General features: G+C 38.0%; 2 protein-coding genes across 2 annotated transcripts; both read right to left on the reverse strand.

The window, feature by feature from the left end:
- Positions 1–11,408: 11,408 nt before the first annotated feature.
- LOC108015109 (uncharacterized) lies at positions 11,409–11,834 on the reverse strand. Its single transcript, XM_017081353.4, has one exon. The coding sequence runs from the start codon at positions 11,720–11,722 to the stop codon at positions 11,444–11,446; it is 279 nt and encodes a 92-aa protein (XP_016936842.3). The 5' UTR covers positions 11,723–11,834; the 3' UTR covers positions 11,409–11,443.
- Positions 11,835–18,662: 6,828 nt separating this feature from the next.
- LOC108015128 (uncharacterized) lies at positions 18,663–19,399 on the reverse strand. Its single transcript, XM_017081390.2, has 2 exons — positions 19,225–19,399; positions 18,663–19,178 (listed from the first exon to the last, which is right to left on the reverse strand). The coding sequence occupies exons 1-2, from the start codon at positions 19,397–19,399 to the stop codon at positions 19,111–19,113; spliced, it is 243 nt and encodes an 80-aa protein (XP_016936879.1). The 3' UTR covers positions 18,663–19,110.
- Positions 19,400–25,605: the final 6,206 nt, after the last annotated feature.

The raw sequence follows: 25,605 nt of genomic DNA on the forward strand, positions 1-25,605 counted from the left end.
CCTTTGCAACGCCACTGGGTTCACTGACTGGTTTTAATAAGCATGCACTGAGGGAAATGATTAATTTAATTATATATGTTAGATAATAATAAGACGAACTAATATATATAAACTTTATTATATTTATAAGTTTAATTTTCTTTTACAGCAGAGTTTAAAATGCACCGTTTGCACTTGTACATTTGAAAATATTGTGTTTTTTGAACACGCAAAATTAGAGGAGACAAATCGTCGTTTCAGAAGCGATTAACCTTATAACTTTTTCTTCACTTACAAAAAAAGTCAGTCAGCTTAATATTTTAGGCATAATATTTTTGTTGCTTGCAAATAATTATTTGTATTACTTTTTAAAAATTAAAATTTATTTTTTTATTGAAATTAAAACTTGATTTGAGATGGCAAATTTTCGATAGCACTTCGTTTTTTCAAGATCCTAAAAAAATTTAGTTACTTAAACAGTGAACAAATGTTGTAAACTAAATATTTTAAGTATAATATTCTTAGGTGGTTACAATCAAAATTTTTTTTTATATATTTCTTACTTATACTTCCTTCTTTTTTGCAGTGTGGTTAAACGTCTTCCCAGCTGGCAAACATTTGCCGTGCGCTTAGTTAACGGCCTGCCACAGGTACGCGTACCGGTTGCCGAACATGGTTGAGTGCCCCTGACGCGGAGCGGTGCGAATTAAGCGCAAACAAACAGGCGCCTGCCACGCCCCCAACCGCCCTTAGTGCCCACGCCGATGGATTCCCAAAGGCCTATCAAATACACGCGTGCCGAGCACCTGAAAATCAGAGTTGCCGCTATCTAGTTGGAAAAATAGCTACTTCTAAAATGATTTTAATAGATGAGATCAATTATGAACTGTTAGTAAAAATTGGATTAATTAGATTCCATAATATCTAAACTATTTGGTTCTACCTAATTGCGGTGCTCAATGGCCATAAGCTTTCAGTAAAAATTACACATTTACCTAATTTGTCTACTTTTTGTTTCTACTCGATTAAAAGTATTAAGAAGTGGCTTATTTCACGATGTAAATGCTCGACATATAATAGTGTGTAAATCTTCTGTCTCTAAACAAGAATACCCGTGTTCGATCCCCGAGCTGTGTTTTTTCCACAGATAATTTTGATATTTCTTTTTTCGCATCCTCTAAAATAGCCATACTTGGAATTAAAATCGTGGCAACTCAGCTGGAAAACAGGAGCAGGTATTAAGGAACGTTCGTGAGTCCCTCGGCAATTGGTTTGCCGCTTTTGCTATCATTTTCAACAACTGTTACAAGGAACCGCAAAGATATAGGGGAAAGATGTGGGGCTTGCTAACTGGGGCACTCGATCAGTGGATTACCTAGCATCCTGAGTTTTGGAAAATTTTTGAACTTCCCGAGCTGCCAGCCCAAATTAAAGTCAGAAATGTTTTCTATCTACGTAGTAAAACGTCTTGGCAACAATAAAAAATGAGTTTTAACAATAAAACATGTTCCCCATTTAATGGTTAGAATTTCAATAGGTTCAATCCTGGAACGCACCCTGAAAAAATGTAATTTTCGGCATACCCTATTGCGCTACCCAATGACCTATTGAAAAGCACGAAGCCATGATTCGTGAGTGGCCAAAAGACTCCAAACAGCAGCCCAGTTTCTCCTTTTGCCATTTCCCATTTTCCCAGGCCCCTTTCACTTTTCCCAGCCCCCGTGGCTTCTTTTTCCTGCGTGGGCGCGAGTTGCGATGATTGATGACAATGTCGGGGAGTCGCTTATCCCGGCCTTTCACTTCCCATCCCCAACAACTAGTTCTTCTCAAAAGAACTGAAAGAAATGTGTTGGGCTTAAACCTAAAATTTGAAAGTCAAAGCCTGACATCACATTCATGTTTATTTTATGGCAAAAATTTCATAAAAAATCAAAAACTCTTATTCTAAGATAACGTAGATTATTTTTTTTTCTGTACTTTCATAACTATTATATACGTAACAAATATATTGTCTACCATAATATAATTATTATCTTAATAGGCTCATCTATGGTTTTGAAATGCTTGTATGTTTTGTCATATAAAGTGAATACGAATTGTATTAAGTTTATTCCCGTGCATCTGTACCATTACGTTTGGGGCACACCTGCTAAGTTTCGTTATGGCTGTTGTTGTTATTCCTTTTACTTTTATGATTTGTATGGATTTCCGACTGGGTCTTTCCTTTTTTCCCTCTTTTTGCGTGGGTTTTTTTCTTTCTAATGTTTATTTCATTTTGGTTGTGCCCCTGTCTTTTTGGTTTCAGTTTCAGCCGGAGAAACATATGTAAAATTCATAAAGCAACGGGGTAACTTTTCCCTTTTTCAGTTGGGGACTTCCCGTCCCGATTCTCGCTTTCCCTATTTTGTTCCGCAGGTTTGGGACATGAGGAAAACATTTTGGCCATGGCCAAGGCAAATACAAACTGCAGAAGGACTGCTTTCTCGACCGGCTTTGTCTTTTTGGTTTCCTTTGTTTTCCTTTTTAGCCAGTCGTTTGTGCGTCCAGCATCCCAGTTGCTTTTGGCTTGCTTTTAACGCACGCATGCAAGCAAGGCCACACTAAGAGAAATCGCGGTAGATGGTCACACTATACCAATTTTTGGTTATTAGTTTTGATGTTAAATGGAATATTTGATATTTATCCGAACAATAAATGTTATATTTTTTAAGTCACTATGTTTTTTTATGAAATTAAGTTATCAGTATTAAATTTATCTTTCGTGGACATTGTTCCGCATTTTTTATTGTGCGAAGCCTCCGAGAATGTCAGAGATAAGATGCGAAAAGTGAGAGAAGCAACCGCGATTGATGGACTTCACTTATGCTGGACTAGAAATTTGTGGTGGTCAGCAAGTTTTTTTTGGAGGTTCCATGAAAAGAGGAGTGCATAAAACGGAAAAAAAGTAACATAATCAGATGAAAAATTTAAGAATTCACCTTCTGCGTCCTTTGGCAAATATCTCTGAAACTTGTTGGATTGTGATTACATTCCTCGCTAAGCGTAATTTAAAAATACAATTTCTAATTTTCAAGCCTGTAACCCTTAAGTAACAGGAAGACTTCGTGAAAAAAGAAATTTTCAGAAAAGTAATGGGTAAGTTAGCTGCTCATAACAACGATTTGACTAAATTACGACTTAAAACGGCTTAAAAATATCGAATTTTTCGTCAAACGTAATACACCCTATTCAAAATACTTCCAAACAAAATCAGTATTTTGGTCGTCAAATTGCGAAATAAAGTCAGATTAAGGAATGTGATACCTCGTTGAGCTCGTAATTAAATTCCCAATCGATTGGCATTTAAATCTTCAAACTTTAATTTTTGAAAAATTTTCGAAAAAAATAGATGGTAAAACCCCTTACAAAAAATGCGAAAATGGGTCAAAAAATAAATTTCCCGATTTGTGATATGGATCGATAGCCTTGGTTGTTAGCTGCTCATAACAGTCGGTCTTTTTGTTGTGCGCCCCGATTTGACTAAATTACGACATAAAAACGGCCTAAAAATAACGCATTTTTCGTCAAAAAATAAGGTTCCCAATTTTTGCAAAAAAAAAATCAGTATTTTGGTCGACAAATTGCGAAATAAAGTCAGATGAAGGAATGGTATACCTCGTTGAGCTCGTAATTAAATTCCCAATCGATTGGCATTAAAATCTTCAAACTTTAATTTTTGAAAAATTTTCGAAAAAAATAGATGATAAAACCCCTTACAAAAAATGCGAAAATGGGTCAAAAAATAAATTTCCCGATCGGTTATATGGATCGATAGCCTTGGTTGTTAGCTGCTCATAACAGTCGGTCTTTTTGTTGTGCGCCCCGATTTGACTAAATTACGACATAAAAACGGCCTAAAAATAACGCATTTTTCGTCAAAAAATAAAGTTCCCCATATTGGCCCAAAAAAAATCAGTATTTTGGTCGACAAATTGCGAAATGAAGTCAGATGAAGGAATGGTATACCTCGTTGAGCTCGTAATTAAATTCCCAATCGATTGGCATTAAAATCTTCAAACTTTAATTTTTGAAAAATTTTCGAAAAAAATAGATGATAAAACCCCTTACAAAAAATGCGAAAATGGGTCAAAAAATAAATTTCCCGATCGGTTATATGGATCGATAGCCTCGGTCTTGAGCTGCTCATAACATCCGGTCTTTTTGCTGTGCGCCCCGATTTGACTAAATTACGACATAAAAACGGCCTAAAATTAACGCATTTTTCGTCAAAAAATAAAGTTCCCCATTTTTGCACACAAAAAATCAGTATTTTGGTCGTCAAATTGCGAAATGAAGTCAGATTAAGGAATGCGATACCTCGTTGAGCTCGTAATTAAATTTTCAATAAATTGGCACTTAAATCTGAAAAAATTTAATTTTTGAAAATTTTTTCAAAAAAAAGGTGTACAACAAAAAAATGCAAAAATTTAAAAAAAATAAATTTCCCGAAAAGTGATAGGAATCGATAGCCTTGGTTGTTAGCTGCTCATAGCAGTCGGTCTTTTTGTTATGCGCCTCGATTAGACTAAATTACGACTTAAAAACGGCTTAAAACTATCGAATTTTTCGTCAAAAAATAATACTCTCTATTTCTGCACAAACAAATTCAGTATTTTGGTCGTCAAATTGCGAAGTGAAGTATTAATTAATTTGAAAATTTATCGAAAAAAATATGATAAATCATAATGCACCCCTTATTAAAATGCGAAACTTTGTGGAATGGCCTTAAAAAATGGTCTTCCTTAAAATATTTTGCCGGCTATGTTCAGCTGTTTGTTTGCGTGTGTGGGTGTCCAGCTAATGTACTCCTACTGCTGCCTGCCTGGAAAAACCCCCAGCCATTTTCTGGGGTAAAACCCTTGTTCTTGTCGCTGTTATGCACAAATGTTTGTCTTTAAATTAAGCTTCATTTCGGCAACTTTATGCGGCCTGTCCCTGTTTTTCCATTCCCTTCCGCCCAAATTCTACGTGCCTCGCTGCCACTTCATTTTCCGTGGAAAACCGGCAAAGCTTGTGGGCGGTCGAAAACGAGAAATTCATTTTTCAAGTTGTAGACCGGCCTGGTCGGATGCTGCTGCACGTTGAGACTTTTACTTGTTAACGGGGTCATAAATCATGCGTGAAAATATCGAACGGGAAACAGATTTTCCTGCTCCGGCCCGCCCCCATTTTCCGCCCAACGCCCACGCCCACCGGCAAACAATGAAGAGCAGCTCAAGCTGATGCAGCGACACTTTTTGGCCAATGCGCAATCCGTGTCCGAGTTTCGGACTCTTCAAAAAAAACCCACAACAAAATAACAAATCGAAAAGAAAGAAAACATGGAAGAAAGGGAAAATAAATCCAGGCTGGAAAAAGCGTATCCTGAACCCTTCTCGATATGCGTGCTAATAATCGATTTGTTTGTTTGTTTTTAATTTCTTTTGGGGCCGAACTTTGACTGCTCACGTAGGACACCAACTCAAGTCCTGAATCCTGAGTCCCGAAATCCCGATCCCAAACTCTTTTTGGCTAATGTGCAGCTGCTTCCGCTTTTTGGCCCATTCATCGTTTTTCTATTTGTCATTTTTGGTACCCAGTAGTTTTAAAGGGGTATGCTTAAATAAGTTTAATCTTATAATTGTATTCGCAAACAAATATATCAGATGAATTAGCAACGAGTATGGTTTATAAATTTGAAGGGCTTTAGGCTTAACTTTAAAATTTGTAACACATTACTTCTAATAACTGTAAAAAATCGCATGTGGTCATATTAAAGTGGTTCAAGTTCCATCCATTTCTAAGAGGTATTCCTTACCAATACCCTTTTTTTTATTCTGTTGTTGCTTCGGTTTGTTTTTGGTGAGAGCTATTCCGCTTCTTTTTTTATAGCATCGCAAAGCTGTTTTATAACGATTTTCTTTTCAATAGCTGGGTATAAAAAAATAAGTTCGAAGCCCCCTAAAACCTGAACCACTCACGTGGTTTTGTGCACTGCGTTGCTTTCAGTTCGCTCCTTTGGTCTTTCCCCCATTTTGCACCTTGTTTTGTTGCTACCTGTGCTGAGTTTTTAATGAAAATCACATCAAATCGATATGCACAGGACGAGACCCTTTAAGCCATCAGCGGAGAGCCCCTCGCATCCTGACCATGTCGCCATCGCGCTAAACTTGAAACGCTCCACAAAACGCAGCTCAGCCCCCAGTTCTTTTCCCGATTTCCAGGGGCGTCGACAGGGGGTAATAATATTACTGAACTTTAAATGTAACAAATGTTCATTTTATTCATATTAATTGTTTGAATATTTATCATTTTAAGTTTAAATTTTTATAGATAAAACGGTATAGTGTTATTTTTAAAGGGGAGTCCATAAATTGATGGTAAAATTAATATATATAAATATTTTTGTAGGCTTATATGGAAATGTAAGCAAATTGCTGACCAAATTTATTTGAAAGTGTTAGTCCTATCTATAAATAAACTTATCAATTTGTTTTAGTTTTTTAAGTACAATATTTATTATGTCCTGTATTTTCTCAGTCATCTATTTTAAAGTCCTTATTATTTGTGCCCTTAGCCATTATTTAGTTGGGAATCACGACATACTTGAAAAGCGTTATTTATTTACCACATTTTATCACCGACACCTCTGAACTCTGGGAATGCTTTCAGACTCTTCAATATGCACCGGTGTATTTTCAACAAAGTGGATTAGAATGGTCCTTATGACCAGGCATGTCCAGGAATGGGGACTTCCGAGGGGGACTTTCGAGGGGGACTTCCGAGGGGGGACTTTCAGAGGGTCTGCGGAGCAAGAGACAGCAGTTAGATGAATGACCATCGATGACTAGATGGAGCATGGAGCCACAGTAAACTGCGGTTAAGGTGCAAAGAGGCCAGATAGAAAAAGACGGACAGATATCGATGGAAAGAGATGGGGTGGGGGGCTTGGTATTAGCCCAATGCATTTCATATTTTTCTGTTGCGATGGTACAACCATGGTGCACCGCAAAAGCTCAATGGCCAAACGATGGCCCAAAGCAAAATCACTGCCAAAGCCCTCGAACCAAATGAACCTGCACCTCTTTTTGGGGCTTGCCAGGATTTTTATGCCGTTCGGTCTGGAAAAAAGCCTTTTACCATTCGTACAACTATTTTTCGATATGGTTTTAATACCTTTTCCAAATGGAATTTAGACCGCCGGGGTATATTAGCTAATTCGAACTCCTTACTACATTTATGGTTTCATATTAAAAGTATTCTATAATTAAATCAGACTATTTCATTGTCTAATGTTTTAATATTTCCATGCAAAAATGTTGCAATTAAATTAATATAAAGTTTTTTAGGGACACTTGCTGCAAGTTTTAAACGACTTATTCCAGCTGAACTAGTTAGAGCATTAAATATGTTGTTCAAACTTTAGTGACCATTTAGCACCCCTTTTGGGAACATTTTCTGTTCTGTTGGTATTTATTTTATATTTGATTTTCGATTCGGTTGTATCTGCTTTTTATTTTATCTTTTTGATATCGTAGTATTTTGGTTTGTTGTCGACTTCTTTTTTGTTTGTTTGGGTACAGATTTGGGCGGTAGGACGGCAGCCACTGACAAATTCTAATTGAACTCCGGTGCAAATGGCAGGGAAAGTGGGTGGGACGTATCGGGTGCTGCAAGGGGGCTTTATGGGGAGTAGGGGATCTTGTTTGAAAGGCGCTTAGCAAGCCGAGACAAGGCAGAACAAAAATGTTTAGTTACAGTCGAATGACAGTCGCTTTTTCCCCCTCCCTGGAGTTTTGGCAACTGTCAAAATACAGATGCATGCCAGGGGCGTCCGAAAAGGGGGATGCAAATTCCCCCATGGATGGATGGGTGGGTGAGTGGGTGAGTGGGTGGTTTTTAAGGGGACAAACAAACAAACACCGCAAACGTGAGACGAACCGATGATGCCGACACATTCGTATGCACACGGGTTAAGCCGCTGGTCATTCGTTGATTGCCATGCTGGCTCTCTCTTTCACCCGATCCGTGTGGCAGCAACCAATTAGGTGACCCTGTATGACACTCACCCACCTGCCACGCCCACCCACCCAGCCACCCGCCCACCAGCCCTTTTTGACAGGGGTCAGAAATGTCAGTGAAAATGCAAAACTTTTTTCATTCCCTTTACCTGCGAGGTAGGTATGTTTTGTTGGAACGTACGAAAAAAGGTAAAAAATTAAATAAATTTAAGCATGATGTTATTTTTAGAACATTATTTTAATATTAAATATAAAATGATAAATCACCGTTGTCTTTTTTTTTGAATAGTTTTAAAACTAGCCAGAAACACTGAAATGCTCAATGTATAAATGCATTTATATAAGATGTAATATTTATGAATATTAAAAAATATTCAACTTTGCAATCATTGTATATTTTAAACTAGCCAGAACTACTAAAATACATTATATTATTATTTGTATTATAGATGAAAAATATCATGGGTTGTATTATGTTTACGTCGTCGCTCGTATTTATAGTTTTTCTATTTTATATATATTTTGTTTGTTCTTTAATTTGCCAATGTTTATTGGTAGGGTAGTAGTGTAGCTAAGAGTCTAGAATTTAGACTTTGTTTCGTATTTAGACTGCATCTGCATACTTCAGTTTCCATTTCTGGCTGGCCAGAGTTGAACGCACATTTGCGGTGGCCATTCGGCTTGCCACTCACTTACTCGCACTCGCAGTCCACAATGATGCCATTGATGCACTTAAACTCCGCTGATGCACTGGGAAAAATCTCCATTAGTTTCGAGAGAAACTAAACAAAAATATTTGAAATACCCATTTTTATAAATGTGTTGCATTTTAAAACAAGCAGTATACAAGTAAAAAACGAAGATATCTAAAGTATTCTAGTATATTCTAAAAAAAATAGCTTAAGTCCTAAGTCTTGAAACTTTAAAATGTGTTCTTAGGGAAAAGTAAAATAGTAGTTTATTGTAACTTAAAGTAAATAACTTTGTTGCGGATAAAGTTTAGTTTTAAGTGTTTTTCTGTTGCCACCAGGTGCTGCGTTTTGCATGTTGCAGATGGAGTTGCAGTTGCAGCAGCAGCAGCTGCAGTTTCTGCAGCTGTGCGCCTAATGAGGATGGGCAGCAGTGCGGCACGTAGCATCGGTGGCAACATCGGGTAAATAATCATCACATGTCCGCCGGAAGTGGAGTCCCTTTGTAACTCCCCGATGTTCCAGGCCACGCTGTATTTAACCAGTGACAAAAATTAGCACATTTTCTGAAAAGAGTCAAGTTGTTTTTTTAAAGCATTTTTTCCTTAATTTACTGAACGAAAAATTTTAAATTCAATTAAAGTAAGTTTTTGAACAACAGTTAATTTAAAGCACGGTGTTATTGCTTTAATGCGTAGACATATTTCGAGTTTTAAATATAATATTATTTGAATGATAGTTTATTACCTCTTAAACTTAAAATTATAATAATAATGTAATTAGTTCTAATATTTTTGAAAGGTAATTTATAAATGACTAAAAATCGTATATTTTAAATAATATTTGCTTCGAGTCAAATAAATGTTATGTTAATATTACCGATTTTTTTCAAAGATATAAATATCTAGTGCTTTTTTCTCAGTTCTAATTAGCCCGGTTTTACAACAGAAGCCCCCAGAACTCCAGGTGGAAAATTCCTAGGGACAAAGTTCACATGTCCTCGACCAGTGAGTAAACTAACTGCCAAAAAAAGGAAAACGAAAATGAAAAGAAAAAGAAAAACCGAGACGGCACACGCACACTGTGTGTGTGCTTATCTGTATGTGGTGGTGTGTGTAAATACGTCAACAATTTTGTGCAAAGAAGGATTTCAATTTCCTTTAAGCGGAAGCGCGCTGTCAGTTTCGCATTTTGCGCCACAAATCATCAACTCTATCTGGCCCTCTGTCCCTGGCCATGGACTCTTAACCAGATACCATATAGATTGCAACAACACTGCACTTTTTCGGGGGCATAGGAAGTATGGTATAGGTGGAAGGGCTGGGGCCTGGGGGCTGGGGCGGGAGGCGTGGCAGGAGCAACAGCTACACATCATCCATCCATCCATCTAACAATAAGCGTCCAGCAACAGCTCCTACTTCAGGCCAAGAAGCGGAGGAACGGAGCGAAGCCATCCATCTAGTCAGCCATCAGTCAGTTCGGGGCAGTTTTTGCATCGCAAGTTGGGGCCACACTGAGCAAAAGTGTGCTATGGTCTTGCATTTATCATTACTGCTATCAAGCAATATTTATACCGAGCCCATTTAAAGAGCGGTTTCAGAGCTAGAATTATAAATTTAATAAATTATTATATTATATTTTGTTTGACTTAAGCGAGCATCACTATTTGCCATTAATATTTCCTTACCAACAATTTTTTCTTAAGCAATTTTCAATGGATTTTTCAAGTTAAGTTATTTTGCCCGAAAAAGTATGCTACAAAAAATAGTTTTGAAACTGCATTTAATTTTAAGGTGAAAAAGTAAGGGTTTTGTAAATGGTATATTTACTCAAAAATAATAGTTACAATTCTTAAGCATTACGAATTTTATTACAAATATTTTTGACTTTAAAGATTTTTTAATGGATTTTTTCATTAAAGTAAGGTGTTTCATAAAAGTTGCAAGATATAATCTTTATTTAATGTCCTTAACATAAATCTAATAATAATAAATAATAATAAAAGTTTATAAAACGCTTACACGTGATTTTTAGAAGATGAAAAGTAGATTTTCTTTCATACTGCTACCATAGAAGTGTTTAATAATTTTCAGTGTAGTTCTGTTTGCACTGGTCTTTGTCCAAGGGGGCGGGACAGGGGCAGGGACATGAGGTGGACCACGGCCGGGTGAATTTATAGCAAAGTGTCAACAGTTGCCGCGTAAATATGTAAAATTGTTTGTAAATAGCAATTTCGTTTTTGAGGCCGCCGATGCCGTCAATGCCGAAAAGCAAACGATGTGCGTCAATCGAGTTCAAACGTCGAATGTGGGGGAGAGCAAACTTAATTTACCTTCAATTATGCGAGAGGTGTTAGAAGGAGCGATGGGGAATTTACAGGGCTTGTTGATCTCCAGTGGAAGTCAGCTGGACTTTAATGTGGCTTCAATTTGGGTAACTTAAATGAAGGTATAAGAACTGCGGACAAAGAGTCGTATGAGCTATTTCAAGCGTATCAATCATACGCAGTGGTGGCCTTTCGGTTTCGAAAGAGCTTGTTGATTTCTAGCGAAATTCACGTGGACTTAAATGTCATGGCTTCCATTCGGGCATTTAATGAAGATTTATGAACTATTGACAACGGCTCGTGTGATCTGTTTTACGCGAATCACTCATTCGCAGTGGTGGCTGTTCTGTTTTTCGCAAATTAGAGAACAAATAATTAAGTAATAGAACTGGAATTTATTAGGTTTAGCCTCAAGGATGTATGGCGTCAATGGCGAGCGGCATGGACATGGCCAGCTGGACCTTTCGCTCACTCTCGATTTGCAATTCGCGACTCATGATATCCTCCTCCTTGTCCATCGACTGCCAGCGGTGATAGCTGTCGATCCTCGAGGTCAATGGAAAAGTACTGCACACGGTGGTCAGGCTGGAGTTCCGGCTCAAGTCCCCGTCATTCTCCTCCAGCTCGAGGTCCTTGCTGCCCGTGGCATCCTCGCCGCGATCCTGATTCACATCCTGCATCTGCTCCATTGTGGTGAAAGGGTTTTTTATTTTTATTTTCGTGAACTTCTATCGAAAAATCATGCCCAATCCGGATTTCAAAGTGAATTTAACAATTTTGTCGACAAGTAATGCTATTCCTATGTAGTAAGGTGATCCAAAAAATTATAGTTTTACCAATCGAATCTCTATAGCTCTTGATTTAAATCTTTTCATTTACTTTTAAAATACCTTTAAAATCTGGTGTTTTTACTTGATGGATTTTTATTTTTTTTGTTCATTTAAAGGATTGTTATTTCCCCTTTTGCGTTGGGCCAAAAAGTGCTGAAGGCGAGGAAAGCTAAGTGGATAAAGTGAGGCTGCAACTCCAAATCGCTTTTGCATGCAGCTGACCATGAAGAAACCGCCTTCAGCTTTCCCCCTGACTTTCCCCAATTTCCGACCACTCCCCCCTCATGTCAATTGCCAAGAGCCACGCCCACTGACCAGACCGCACCGCCCATTACCGCCATTCCCCCCTCTGGGTCAGCAACCTTGATGGCTGGCAGTGCGTTAATTGATTGTTCGGCTGGCCCATCATTATCGGCAGAGGGAAAGTCCTCCCGATTTTGGATCTGGCACATATGGCGGGACGAGGGATGGACGATGGACGCAGGCACCCAGAGGGTTAAGGCTGGCCAGTGGCCGTGCTGATGACGCTGATGGACAGCAGTCGGAGGGTTAAGGGAGTGACACGAGAAATGGCCAAAACAACTAGTGTTGACAAGAAAATTGCTTTCGTTTGAGTAAGCCAACACTGGTTGGAGAATTTCCATTGCTTCTTAAAAAAGCAGACAAATATTTGAAAATTCTCAAAGATAGAGAACAATATAGTTTTTTGTGATATTATTCTTCTTACATTAAAAATCAAAATGGTTCAAAAAATAAAGACTTATTTATTTATTTTTGATTTATTATTTATTTATTCCATAATTTAAGTACAGTAAAAGAGATACATTTTGTATTCTATTAAAAAATAAATAAAATAATTGTTTTTATCTTGACAAACTTTAAAAGCTTTTTTTTAAATGCTTAAGTGATTAACTTAAAAATATAAAAAGAAAGCAAGTGATTCATACCTATTAATATGAGATATTTTATTTGAGTTATGTAATAAATGATTTTGTGATATTGATGTTTTCAGTTCGGTAACATTATAAGGCATAGCAACAAACTAATATAATGTAATTAACTTATTTAATTAACAAATTAACTTAGCCAAAAACGCAGCATGTCTTACGTTTAGCACAAGTTAAACAGCGAGTGCAATCGGCAAAAAAGGAAATAAAACCGGGAATGAATCCCTATTTCCGCCCCTTTGCACTCGAAACGCACTTGTAGATGCCCGCAAATGATTCGATTTTATCGATACTTCGATACCGTTTCGCTTTCTCTGGTGCGACAGAGAGGGGTTTCGGGAGTGACAGGGAGAGATAGATGTGGCAAAAATCGGCATTGATTGTCCGTCCGGTTCATTGCAATCGCTGCAATTTAAGCGGGCAAACTTTTTGGCTCACTTCGCTCCGGTTGCCGCCGCTCCTTTTGGCCCTTTTTGTTTTTGGCCTACATAGAACACGGATATGAAACGCCGACTCTATCTATCGCCCCATCTCTTTTTCTGGCCCGCTGCACTTGGAAAAAAGTGGGTGTAGAATAACTGGAGCTAAGCAATATTTTGGGCAGAAATAGGATAAGAAAGATTAAAATAAATCGATGTATTTATTTCATATCTGATTCTGAATATATTTGCTATAAAAAGAAATTGGTTAATACATTGTTTCCTATATATTTGTGAGGCAATAACATTCTTAAAACATTTTAAAAAGTAAGGCTTTATCATTTCGTTAACTTATACCCTTAAAACCCTTAAACCCCTTTTGGATAAACACAACAATTGATTTCCCATTTTGAAAGTATGGCTCTACATTTTGTCTAAGTGTGTATGTGTCCGTCTTTTTCTACGGACACTAGCCATCTCTGTCTCACCGCAGTGGAACTTTTTTAATACGCAACACGAGTGACCCGCTTGCGGACAATTGGAATTGTAACTTTTGATTAAATTCGTTGCAATGGCAACCGGGTGAAAAATCGAAGGGAACGGTTGTGAAGCGGGAACGGGTAAAAACAGGGTGGTGCGGGCTGGGTGGACCGGGTAAAAAACTGGGGTGGACCGGAAGGAGAACCGGGAACGCTTGTGTTCAAGGCAAGCCAAAGGATAAACTTTTTGCGCTGGTTTTTCAATTGCATTTGATTACCTTGTTGCGTGGGCGGACACTCCGCTTGTTGCTCTCTCTCTCTCTCTCTCTCTCGCTCTTTATCTTCTCTCTTTCTCTTTATCTCCTTCTCTTTCTTTCTCTTTCTTTTCAATAAACTCGGACCGTAACGCCCACTTTCGGGAGTTGTTTGGCCACCACTTGTGAAATCAATTCGAAAACTATGCGAGCCCATGGAAATATTCCCCCATCTCTTATCATTTCCATTTCCATTTTCATTTTTATTATTATGATATTTATACATCTATCTATGCGTTTAATGTTTGCCCGGCACATTTGCAGAAAATATAAAAATTCTATAAAAACAATTTTGTCCGATATGCGATATTATATATATACCTATATGTTGTGCTCTATATCGCTCTGATCCAAGCAAACAAACAAATGGACACGGACACAGATGCAAATATTTGCATTGAAAATGCACAAAGCACAACGACTTCACATACAGACGGGGTAAGTTTAATAGTATTTCATAATTTAGTAGAACATTTTTAATTTTTTTCCTACAATTTTTAAAAACGTATGTAAACATGTTAATTGAGAAAAGATAAATATATGATAAATATATACCTATTACAATTTGCACAAAAATACTGCAAAACTTAAAAATGGGAACAATAATCATAAATAAACCACATTTTTGTACATTACCAATAGACGTACTTTTGTCACCGCCAATGTAAACACACTTCTAGATGGAATAAAACATTATGTTTTTGCCCCGCCCTCAAGCTAAATAAATATGTTTTTCAAAATTACAACAATAGAAACGAAATAACCGTTGTTAATGTACAAGAACAAGAAGTTCCAGAAGGAAAAAAGTAAGGGTGAAATCAATACAATTTTAAATTTAAGTGCACACTGAAATTATGGAAAACGAAATAAAGTTAACAGGAAACATGGAAAAAGGCATTTCATTTTTTATTTAAAATTGCGGTGCAATTTTTGTCAATATATTTTTGCGTGTTTGCCATTTTAATTTACTCCGCTCAGGGAAACACTTTGGATAAATCCCGAAAGTGTATAAATTTATTTGAAATTTCCCTGGGGCTGAGCTCAGATTTTGGCATTTGCTTTTTAATCAATTAATATTGGAATTTATTGGGAATTATATGTCTTGCATTGGGTAAACATTGCCTGGAGCGAGATAGTTGAGTGAAAAAGTATCCACAGGGGGAACTCGATGAACAACTAGCAGGACATAATAAAAATGAAATCTTTTAAATTTGTTGCTGAAGCGGAAATCAAAAATTAAGTAAGATTTCTTTGCTGTCCCAAAATGTATAGGTTAAATGTTTGCATTTGAGAAATGGCCACATAGCCGTCACTCCCTATTGAATCTTCTGCCTGCCTTCACTTCTTTCGCTTGTTTCACTTTGTGCTCACTTTTTGCAATTAGGCGAAAAATTCAAATTCAAATCAATAGACAAGGAAAACTTTTCCTGCAGCACGTCGTCACAGCAGAGGGGCATATGGAGCACACATATATAGGGGTGCAGGACCAAGAAGGACCCAGACCAGGCCAATTGGCCAATGCCAGCGGCTCCGTACGTGTTCGGCCAAAATAGCCCAGATACACGTAAAAAAAAGCCCAAATTAAATACACTTTTGTAAAATTATTTGTTGAAAGAGTGATCAATCTATTATCGCAATCTGATAATGTAGTACTCATAAGATACTACCCATTGACTTGCAATTACAAGCTGAAATAACTTATTAGATATTATGCCCCTCAAATAGTCGATAAGCAAATAAATCGATAGGTAATAATGTTCCATGCAATATTTTAATCAAAAAACCTTTACATACATATTCATAGATAAGTCCCTAAGCAACCGGCACACTAAAAATTCACAGTATTCATTATTACACAAAAAAAGCATACAAAAGGATGAGTACCGATAAAGTCGAAATACTTACTAAATAGTATTCATAAATTAATCCCCAAATTTGGATACACAAAAAATCGATACAAACTGATAGGTAATGCTGTAAAATATTTTATTCGATGGCGATTCGATGGTATCTTACGACCTTAAATTTAATTTGTCCAATAAAGATCTTAATATGTATTAAAAGTGTACGGTTCCGTTTAAGGATCCGGGATGCGGGGCCTGCGAATTTTTTGGTATGGGCCATTTTCCCCAAGGAGCCGCTGCAACAAGCGAAGATGCTGAAAGGACAGACAGGATCTGGAGCTGATTCCGAGGTTCTGAGGGCTCTGAGGCTGACGTTGGGGCTAATGTGATTTCGTACGTTCAATTTGTGAATTGCCTGGAACACACGTACAGTGGCGGCGGGCTCGGGGGATGGGGATCCTGGAGGGTCCTGGGACAACGACATATGCATAACTACGTGGCATGTGCATTTTGCTGGCTTTTCTTTTCTTCTCCCCATCTTTGTTCCCTTTTTTTGGCGGCAGCCTGCTCATTGTCGTGCAACAATTTAACATACAATGTGTAGGGTATTTTTGGGTAGCACCCAGATAAACTCTTTTAAATATTCAAAAATTCGTAATAAAATAGTTTTACCAGAAAGATATAGGTATCGTTAGCCTAGGTTTTAAGCTGCCCAAAACAGTCGGTAATATTGTTGTGGGCTTCGATCTGAATAAATTATGACTTAAAAATAACGTAGATTTCGTAAAAAAATAAGGTTCCCTATTTTTGCACAAAAAAAATCAGTATTTTGGTCGACAAATTGCGAAATGAAGTCAGATTAAGGAATGTGATACCTCGTTGAGCTTGTAATTAAATTCCCAATCGATTGGCATTAAAATCTTCAAACTTTAATTTTTGAAAAATTTTCGAAAAAAATAGATGATACAACCCCTTACAAAAAATGCCAAAATGGGTCAAAAAATAAATTTCCCGATTTATGATATGGATCGATAGCCTTGGTTGTTAGCTGCTCATAACAGTCGGTCTTTTTGTTGTGCGCCTCGATTTGACTAAATAACGACATAAAAACGGCCTAAAAATAACGCATTTTTCGTCAAAAAATAAAGTTCCCCATTTTTGCACAAAAAAAATCAGTATTTTGGTCGACAAATTGCGAAATGAAGTCAGATTAAGGAATGTGATACCTCGTTGAGCTCGTAATTAAATTCCCAATCGATTGACATTAAAATCTTCAAACTTTAATTTTTGAAAAATTTTCGAAAAAAATAGATGATACAACCCCTTACAAAAAATGCGAAAATGGGTCCAAAAATAAATTTCCCGAAAAGTGATAGGAATCGATAGCCTTGGTTGTAAGCTGCTCATAACAGTGGGTCTTTTTGTTGTGTGCCCCGATTTGACTAAATTACGGCTTAAAAACGGCTTAAAAATAACGTATTTTTCGTCAGAAAATAATACACCCTATTTTTGCAAAAAAAAAAAAGTTTTTTGGTCGACAAATTGCGATAGGACGTCAGAATAAGCATGTGATACCTCTTTGAGCTCGTAATTAAATTCCAAATCGATTGGCATTTAAATTTAAAATAATAATAAGATTTTAAAAACCTTGACAGAAAATAAATGCAAAGTTTATTATCAAACTGGAGCTTAAATCAATAAAAACTTTTCAAGCAGTTACTTAAACGATACTTACTTTCAATCGTCACTCGATTGTAGAGCCCTTTCCTGATAATTTCGCAGGGTATCAGGAACAGCGGACTGTGCGGCAACAATGCTGTCAGCAACATGATTATCCACAGCGAATGAAAGAGAGGGCAGATGGATGACTCGGTTGCAGGCTGCAGTTGAATGCAATTCGTGGCGAGGAGTTCAGTTGGAGTTCCCAGTGCTCAGTTCCCAGTTCCGACCCAGAAATCGGAGTCCGATGCCAGCTGGAGTTCTGGGTTGCATTAAATGTAAGGCACTGTGCCAGACACACACATTGCCGAAAGAGATGGCCCTATAAGCAAAGAAAGAGACAGACAGATGGACGAACTGCGGCAGAGACTTTTGCATTAAAATTAAGGCAAATTTATAATGAGCCAAAATTGTCGTTGCGATGCAATCGCCGCAATATATAATATATGGCGCATATAGATGATATGTGTGTATGTCCATATATCAGCATATAGGAGTGTGTGCATATGAAATATATGTGTGCCTGGACGTGACTCCTGACTCCTGTCCCCATATTCTGGTCGGATTCCTTGTCCTTGTCCTGCTCCCGAGCCCATTATTGGGGTAATTTATAATTTGTTCATTTAAATGATTACAAGGCAAAGGGCGGTAGCAAGACGGATCGGACTGTATGTATAAGTCAGCACTATAAAAATGTATGGCCCCTTTTTTATTACCACCAAGAATGAGTTTGCTTAAAGTTAGAGATGTTTTTTTTAATATTTCACTTAATTTACTAGCTTCCCTTATGACACATGTATGTTTTGTTCAGCCTCAATAACGTTTCTGTATTGAAAAAGATATTTCTTTAAATTACTTTATGATACTTAGTTATAAAACTAGATAATTAAAGATTGTGTAGCCAATGAAAACGTGTTTAGTTAAAAGTAAATAAATGTTACAAAATGCAAAAGGTATTCAGTGTATTGTAATAAAACAACATTGAATACCAAGAACAACTGGTCTGGATCATATATTGCGAAACTGATTCGTGCGAAAATAAAAATCAAAAATGAATTTATCTGTCTTCACTGGAAACCAGTAGTCTTGTTAAGAATGCAGGGCAACTAAACGTTGGGGAACACACATATGTACAACGTACATTGTACTTATATCCCGAAAATTATATTCTTGACGACTTGAGAAAAAAGTTAACGTCTTAGGGGAATACAAGATTTTACTGGCAAAATAGCACTTTATGGTTTTTTTGTTTTTTTACTTTGTGTTTTTTTAGGGAATGCAACCATTTGTGGCACCTGGTCATTAGGGAGCATGTGTGTGCGCATCCGACTGACACAACTGAAATTTAAAGTGCAACATCAATCACTGGTGCAAACGGGGACAAGACTTCTTCTTTTCTCGCCTTTTGGCAAGGGGCATTTATGCCTTGGCTAGGCCCAGAATATATACCCCGGCTTCCTGTTGCTCAACATTTCAGCTGATCCCCCCGCACAATCCCCAACTCGAATTGTAATGACGCAACAATTTAAAGTTTGTCGTTGATGCTGCAAAACTCGGTGCTAATGGCGTCAGCGTCAACGTCTCTCAACTCATCTTCGGATTCCTTTTCCCCCATCAACATCCCCATCCCCATCCCCACCACCATCCCTATCCGTTCTCAGGAACCAGGACCCAATCCTGTCGTCCTGATCCTGTCCTGCCATCTTGTTTTTGTTGTTCTTGATGACGGCGATTATTTGCGCCATGAACACATGGAAGCAGCTGCAAAAGGTGGCGTCCTGCATCCTGTAATCCTCCTCCATCGACGGCCCCATTTTTAACATCCCCCCACTCAGACTCGACTCCAACCTTCGGCCAGGTTGTCCAGGCGGAAAATGACACTGGAAAAATTATAAAAATCCCATAATATAATCAGCGTTATAATATACACAGCTATGCTTGGGATACCATTATAAAGGAAGGCTTTAAAACACGTTAACAAAAATAGGCATAGCCTACATAGAATGTTTATGAAAGTATTTATAAAATAAATAAAATTTAATATATATGTATTAAGAATATATAATGCCTATTTTATATCATTATGTACATTATGTACATACATTATGTACATACAATATTTAGTTAGTTATTAGTTAGTTATTGATTCACGGAATATGTGAGGCCTAAGGGATAAAAAAACATAACATATTCGAAAAATAAAATTTGCCAAGTTAAGTAATATGTTAGCATAAATCAAAATAAATAAAACATATGTTTACAAAATTTTCTCCAAGTGGATTAGTGACTCCGTGTGCTGCAATTCAAACTTTAAGCTGTCGACGTGGCAAAGTCGAGCACTGCAACTGCAGACAGTGCGAGTGCGAGTGAGAGGGGCGGAGGCGGGACAGAAAGAGACGGCTAGAGCCAGACACTTGGCAATACAAATTGAAATACTTCTTCCTCAGCTTTTTCTATATCCACAGCTATCTCCGTCCCGTTCGCAGTGAGTTTGACTGTTGCTCTGCAGGATGTATTAATATAAATGAATTATTCGGATGAGGCGGTATATACGGCAGTGGGATGCCCAGGCCCCTCGCCCCTGATAGATATTATGATGGATACGCCTTAACGATGCTGCCGACGACATCGGGGACAGGATCAGCAGGACGAGGGATGGGGCACGAAGGACGTGGCAGGACGATGCAGCTTGTTTCCCAAAAAGTTGGCCAAAACTTGATGGCCACGCAGAAGGAACGGGCCACGAACACCTGACAATCCCGACAGAGTCAGGAAAGCAGCTAAGAAAATGAAAAGGATTCACTCGAGTCCCGACTTAGGATCTAATGAATGAAGTGAGCAAAATATATCTAGTACAGATGACCCTGGTTAAGAGTTGATCAAATGAAAATATAATGCATATCAAAATATTCATAAATATGCATAAATATGTTTTAAGCCAAATTCTGAACTAAGCCAGGTAGTGGAAAAGAGATTTAATGAGCAAAGTAAAGGAAAAGGATTTAATGATACTATACAATACTATTTAAGATTCCTCGTAAAAACTATGTTATAGCCAAAAAATGGCTTACCAATTATTGGTATGCCAATGATCCTTAAAACTATTTGTTAAATTAGTTATTTTAAACCAAAAATATATACGTAAATTACCCATTTCTATTTTTTAAGCCCCACTTTGTAGGAACCTTATCCGTGAAAACGACAGTTCCAGGAGGTCATTTAATCCCTGAACAACTGTACGGGATTTCACTTGATTCCGAACCAAGAACAAAGCCCATGGACACACAACCTGCCCCGAAGATTTTCGTCATACCAACCGAATTTGCATAACCCCCTCTGCCTCCCGCCACCCATCGCTTAAGTTTTCGGTGTTGCACACAATTTTGGCCATGGCCCTGGGGCGGTAACTGCAATTTGGACAAGTTTATTTATATGAATGTGCGGCCCCGGGCAGCTCAAACGCACTACGCACAAGGATCCGTGTCCAAGGATCCATTGCATCCATTGTTGCTGCGGTCGGAACTTATTGTCGGCGCACGGCACATTGAAATGGCGCCCAAGGCAAGTTCGCTAGTCCGCTGCCGGCTAATGATATAATGAGCTAATCAATACAATTAATTAGCATTATCTGCATCTTAAACGGGGCAGCGGCAAAAGGCAATCGCCGAGGTGGAGTGGAATGGCAATGGGGATGGGAAATGGAATGGAGTGGAAATGGGCGAGGTGACCCCAAAAAGCCGCAACCGAATCCCAATTTGACTGACTACTTGAACGGCCGAACTACGGGGAACTTAATACACACACACTGGCCAAAATAAAGGCCATGCGCTGGGAAGCAATATATCCCAAAAATATCTACCAACATATTGTGGAGGTCGAAATATTACAATATATATTTACCGTCCAAAAATCCATCGAACTTTCTTATTCAAAATATGTTATTGCATACTTCCAGACACCTTTTAAAGGATTTTTCAAGATTTAAATTATTGTATTGAATTCTTTTTGACATTTTTAAAAAGAAAAAAAAGAAAAATTGGCAGAGCTTATGAGAGTAGATTTTAAGATTTCTTCTGTTGCCCAAATATTTTTAAGTGTTGGGAATGGGGGTAACTTCGGGGCTGTACGGGTTCCATCCTGTACTCTGATTCCTGGGGTGCCCGCTGCTGCGTAAAAAGTGGGCTAAATGTCGTTGGCAGTCGGCTGGCAGCACAGCTGGGATCTCTACCTCTTTTAGCCCGTTTCCAGCCCAAAACCCGGCCACAATCCATTCCCAAACTCAAACCAAAACCCAAGGCAACTTGAGCGCTGTGAAGCGCTCAACGAAATGGTCCAATTGCCGGGCAAGTGGACCAAAAGTGCCGACGTCGCCTGTTAGATCTAAGTCTACTTTCTGTCTCCCGTTTCCCCTTTTGACTCGGACTCCTTATCCCCCGTTTCCTACTTTATAAATCCAGCTACCTTATCCGCTTCGTTCACACCTCACCTGAAGGTAACTTAAACTTAAGCTCTGAGGGATTTATGAAGGGCACAACTACAACTTAACCATAATATTTAAAAATGTTTTGAATAACAAACAGTTGTGTTTTAGACACTAAAAGCATACCGATCAATGGCAAGAGATCCCCAAGCCCCTAAACAATTTACGCGGATTTGCCAATTAATTATGGCACGAAATATGATTTCGTTTTGCAATTAGAATGCAATTCCATTTTTATCAACGGATATGCGTGCCACGATAATTTATGATGAAAAAACAATTAAATTTATTCAACGCATTTGTGCTGTAATGAAAGTGTGCGCACCCAAACAAGCTGTATCGATGGATAGTTAGTTGTATGCATTATTGATAGCGATAACTAATAACTTAAGCAGCTTTTGTGGTTGCAATTCCACAATTGGGTGTTTTTTTTGTTCATTTTTTTCTTTATATGGCAGAAATATGTAAACATAATGTAACTACAATGCATGGGAGCGTGGAACAGAATGCGAGACAATACCAAAATGGTAGGGCCAAAATTCTAAACAAAATTGTGGCCACTAACCGAAATTGCATTTGCTGCACTCCACCACCATTTTCCACTTCCCACCCATTTCCCTGGTCCGCCTTTTCCACTGTTATTGTTGCATGTCATAAATGATGCTGCTAAAGAGTCAAGAATAATCCGCTTTTGTGTGCATATCACAATCAAATGCTAACCACCAAACGCACGGCCATTTTACCGCCCTCACAAAAAAAGAAATACAAAATAAATACGAAAGACAAAACGAACGATGAAGTAAAATGGACTCACAGACGGCTTATCCCCGACAGTAAGGATGATATTCCTGGGATGGCACCCAAAGGATTCACAGTACTACTCTTCCCCTTAAAAAATATAAATACCTGATGAAGCCATATCAAGTGCTAACTAATCATAAACTTGGCAAATAAGAGATAGGGCAATTCCAAAGGGGTTTTATATGACATTTGAAAGAGCTTAGTTTTTTGAAAGACAGGGAATTAGGAAATTAAATACGAGATTACATTTTGGTACTTTCTTAACACAACAAACGTTAAACAATAAATTTGTATATTTATGTACCTTCGATTTATTAAAAATTAAAAAAAAAACAGTTTAATGATTTTACCTCTATAAATTTCTTATTATTGCAATTTTTGGATTTTCTACTGTAGTTTCCACTGGGAGTGCATGGGATCTTCAAACGCAATAGATAATACTTTCAAATCCACCCGCCCCGCCAAGCCCTTCGTAGATCATTAACCAAAATTGCAACTCTCTGCCATATTTCACCAACAATTTCACCCAAAATGGACTCAGGGCGGGGGGCGTGGCACGGTCCTGGGGCAGGGGCCAGGGGTCATGTGCCGAGCATGAGGAAGTTACAAACAACATGGTGCAGCGTACCAGCAACAAAAGTTACAACAACAGCAGGCACATCAAACGCTACAAGAACTGGGACGCCCATGCACACAAGCTCACATACACACAGCTGCAGGACCTATACACATGCTCGCTAGATGGCGCTGGACTAGGCAAAAAATACACTGAAAGAAGTCTAGTAATCAAGTGTACACTTTTGATAAGAAAATACCATCATTTATTTCTGTTCTACACTGAATAGACTTTAGGTTTTGTAATAATGAAATGTACAATTTTATCAAGGTTATTTTATGTTAAAATACCGTTACCTTCAATGTTTAAATTCAAAATTAATATAGAATAAAAATCATAACGGCTTGTGTGCTGATTTTATAACATAAATCCAATCAATTTCTTTCACTGCACTCCTAAAGTCGTGGCTTCAAATCCGAAGCCTAAGAAAACACAACAACACTAAAACGAAGAATGGGAAGAAATCAACAGTAACACATACTCACCACAAACAGACAAACACATACACATGCTGTCATACACACATAAGACCCACACACACACACACAAATTAAAAATGCAGATTTCCATTGCAACATTCGGAAGTGCTTGAAAAATTGTTGTTGCCACTGCCGCTGCATCGTTCCCAGTCATCGTTATTGCCAGCTCCATCTTCCATCGTCCTCGTAGACCTCCTTGTATTCCTCCCGATTCCTTTATATGTATATACCCCCGTAGCTTCCTGCTTCGGTTTAAAAAGCCTCGCAAAGCTCCCATCCCCTTTGTTCTCCGCCCCTTTCTATTCTCTCCGACCATCCTGCTCCGATTTACCTCCCTCTTCTCTGTATCATTCGGCTGTTTTGAATGCCCTGAATGGGAGTACATAAACTGGAAAAGATCCCCAAATCAAATATCATAACAAGTCCCGAATAGGAAAGGTAATAATACAAATTAATGTTTAACATCGTTAAGGGACAACAAGATTGAGATATAAGAGCTACTAAATATATTCCTTATAAACATCGCATAATACTATTAATCTTAGAAGCACCCATGCTAAAAGTACACGCTTGAATTTTAAAAAATACGACGTGAATAAATTAATAACTTTATATTTTCAGTTGCACTGGCATTTAAGAAGTGTAGCTTCGAATCAATTGCTTTGAATGGCATAGACACCACTATCTTTTAAGAGTGTTAGAAACTTCGTTTATTTTCACGACGAGGCCTTCCACGTTTTGTTTTCTCTTTTTTGTGTTTCAGCAATAGCATCAAAATTGCAAAGAAAAGCCAGCAAACAGTCAGTAAAATATTGTAGCTGGCAGCTGCGCGAAGGCTCCAGCTCCTAAAGAGGGAAAACGTGGAGGACTGGGGCTAGTTTTGTATGAAAAGCGAGCGTAACAAAACAATGAAAACATCGTCGTCATCACAATCATCGCCATGCGGTGTTTTCTTGCCATTTGTTTCCCGAAACTCTTTCACTCATTCCTCTGGCTATCTCTATCTTTCTCCCTCAGTGTTCCCCCTTCTCGCTTCAGCACGCACAAAACCAACAAAAAGAATACGCTACAACAACAATAACAGCTAGAACATCCGAGTGAAACGTGGCCAACAAAAAGTACAAATAACCCACAAGGAGGCGATATTCCAGAGTCCAGAGTCTAAGACGAACTCTGGAATATCCTTAAAAGCAAAGGGAATGGTACAAATCGAAAGACTAAGCCTTATAAACGTTAAGCAACTAATCACCTCTTAAAAAATGAAGTATTGTCATCTTCTTTAAATTTTATGATCATAATAACGTTTTTGGGGCCCTGACCTTTAAACAATGATTTTGGCGCCCAACGTGGGGCCCACTTCTTTTGATATCTTTGGTATTTTATTTTTTCCATTTTTTTATTTAGTACGCCCTGCTTGCTAAATCTGAAAACTAAATTGCTATTAACACCCCTTTAGTGCAAATTAAACAATAGTCATGTTAGCTAAAGCATTGCTCTTTTTCTCTTCATTTTTTTTTTTGCAAAAACTCGGACAGCGAGACTGGCTGTAGAAGACAACGAAATTCAGATAGCGAAGGGTCAAATAGTGCTTACAGATTATCCACATTTGATACAACACCCGGAATTAGGGAAACTGAAATTTCA

The sequence above is a fragment of the Drosophila suzukii genome, chromosome X, assembly GCF_043229965.1.
Source record: "Drosophila suzukii chromosome X, CBGP_Dsuzu_IsoJpt1.0, whole genome shotgun sequence".
NCBI classification, from domain to species: domain Eukaryota; kingdom Metazoa; phylum Arthropoda; class Insecta; order Diptera; family Drosophilidae; genus Drosophila; species Drosophila suzukii.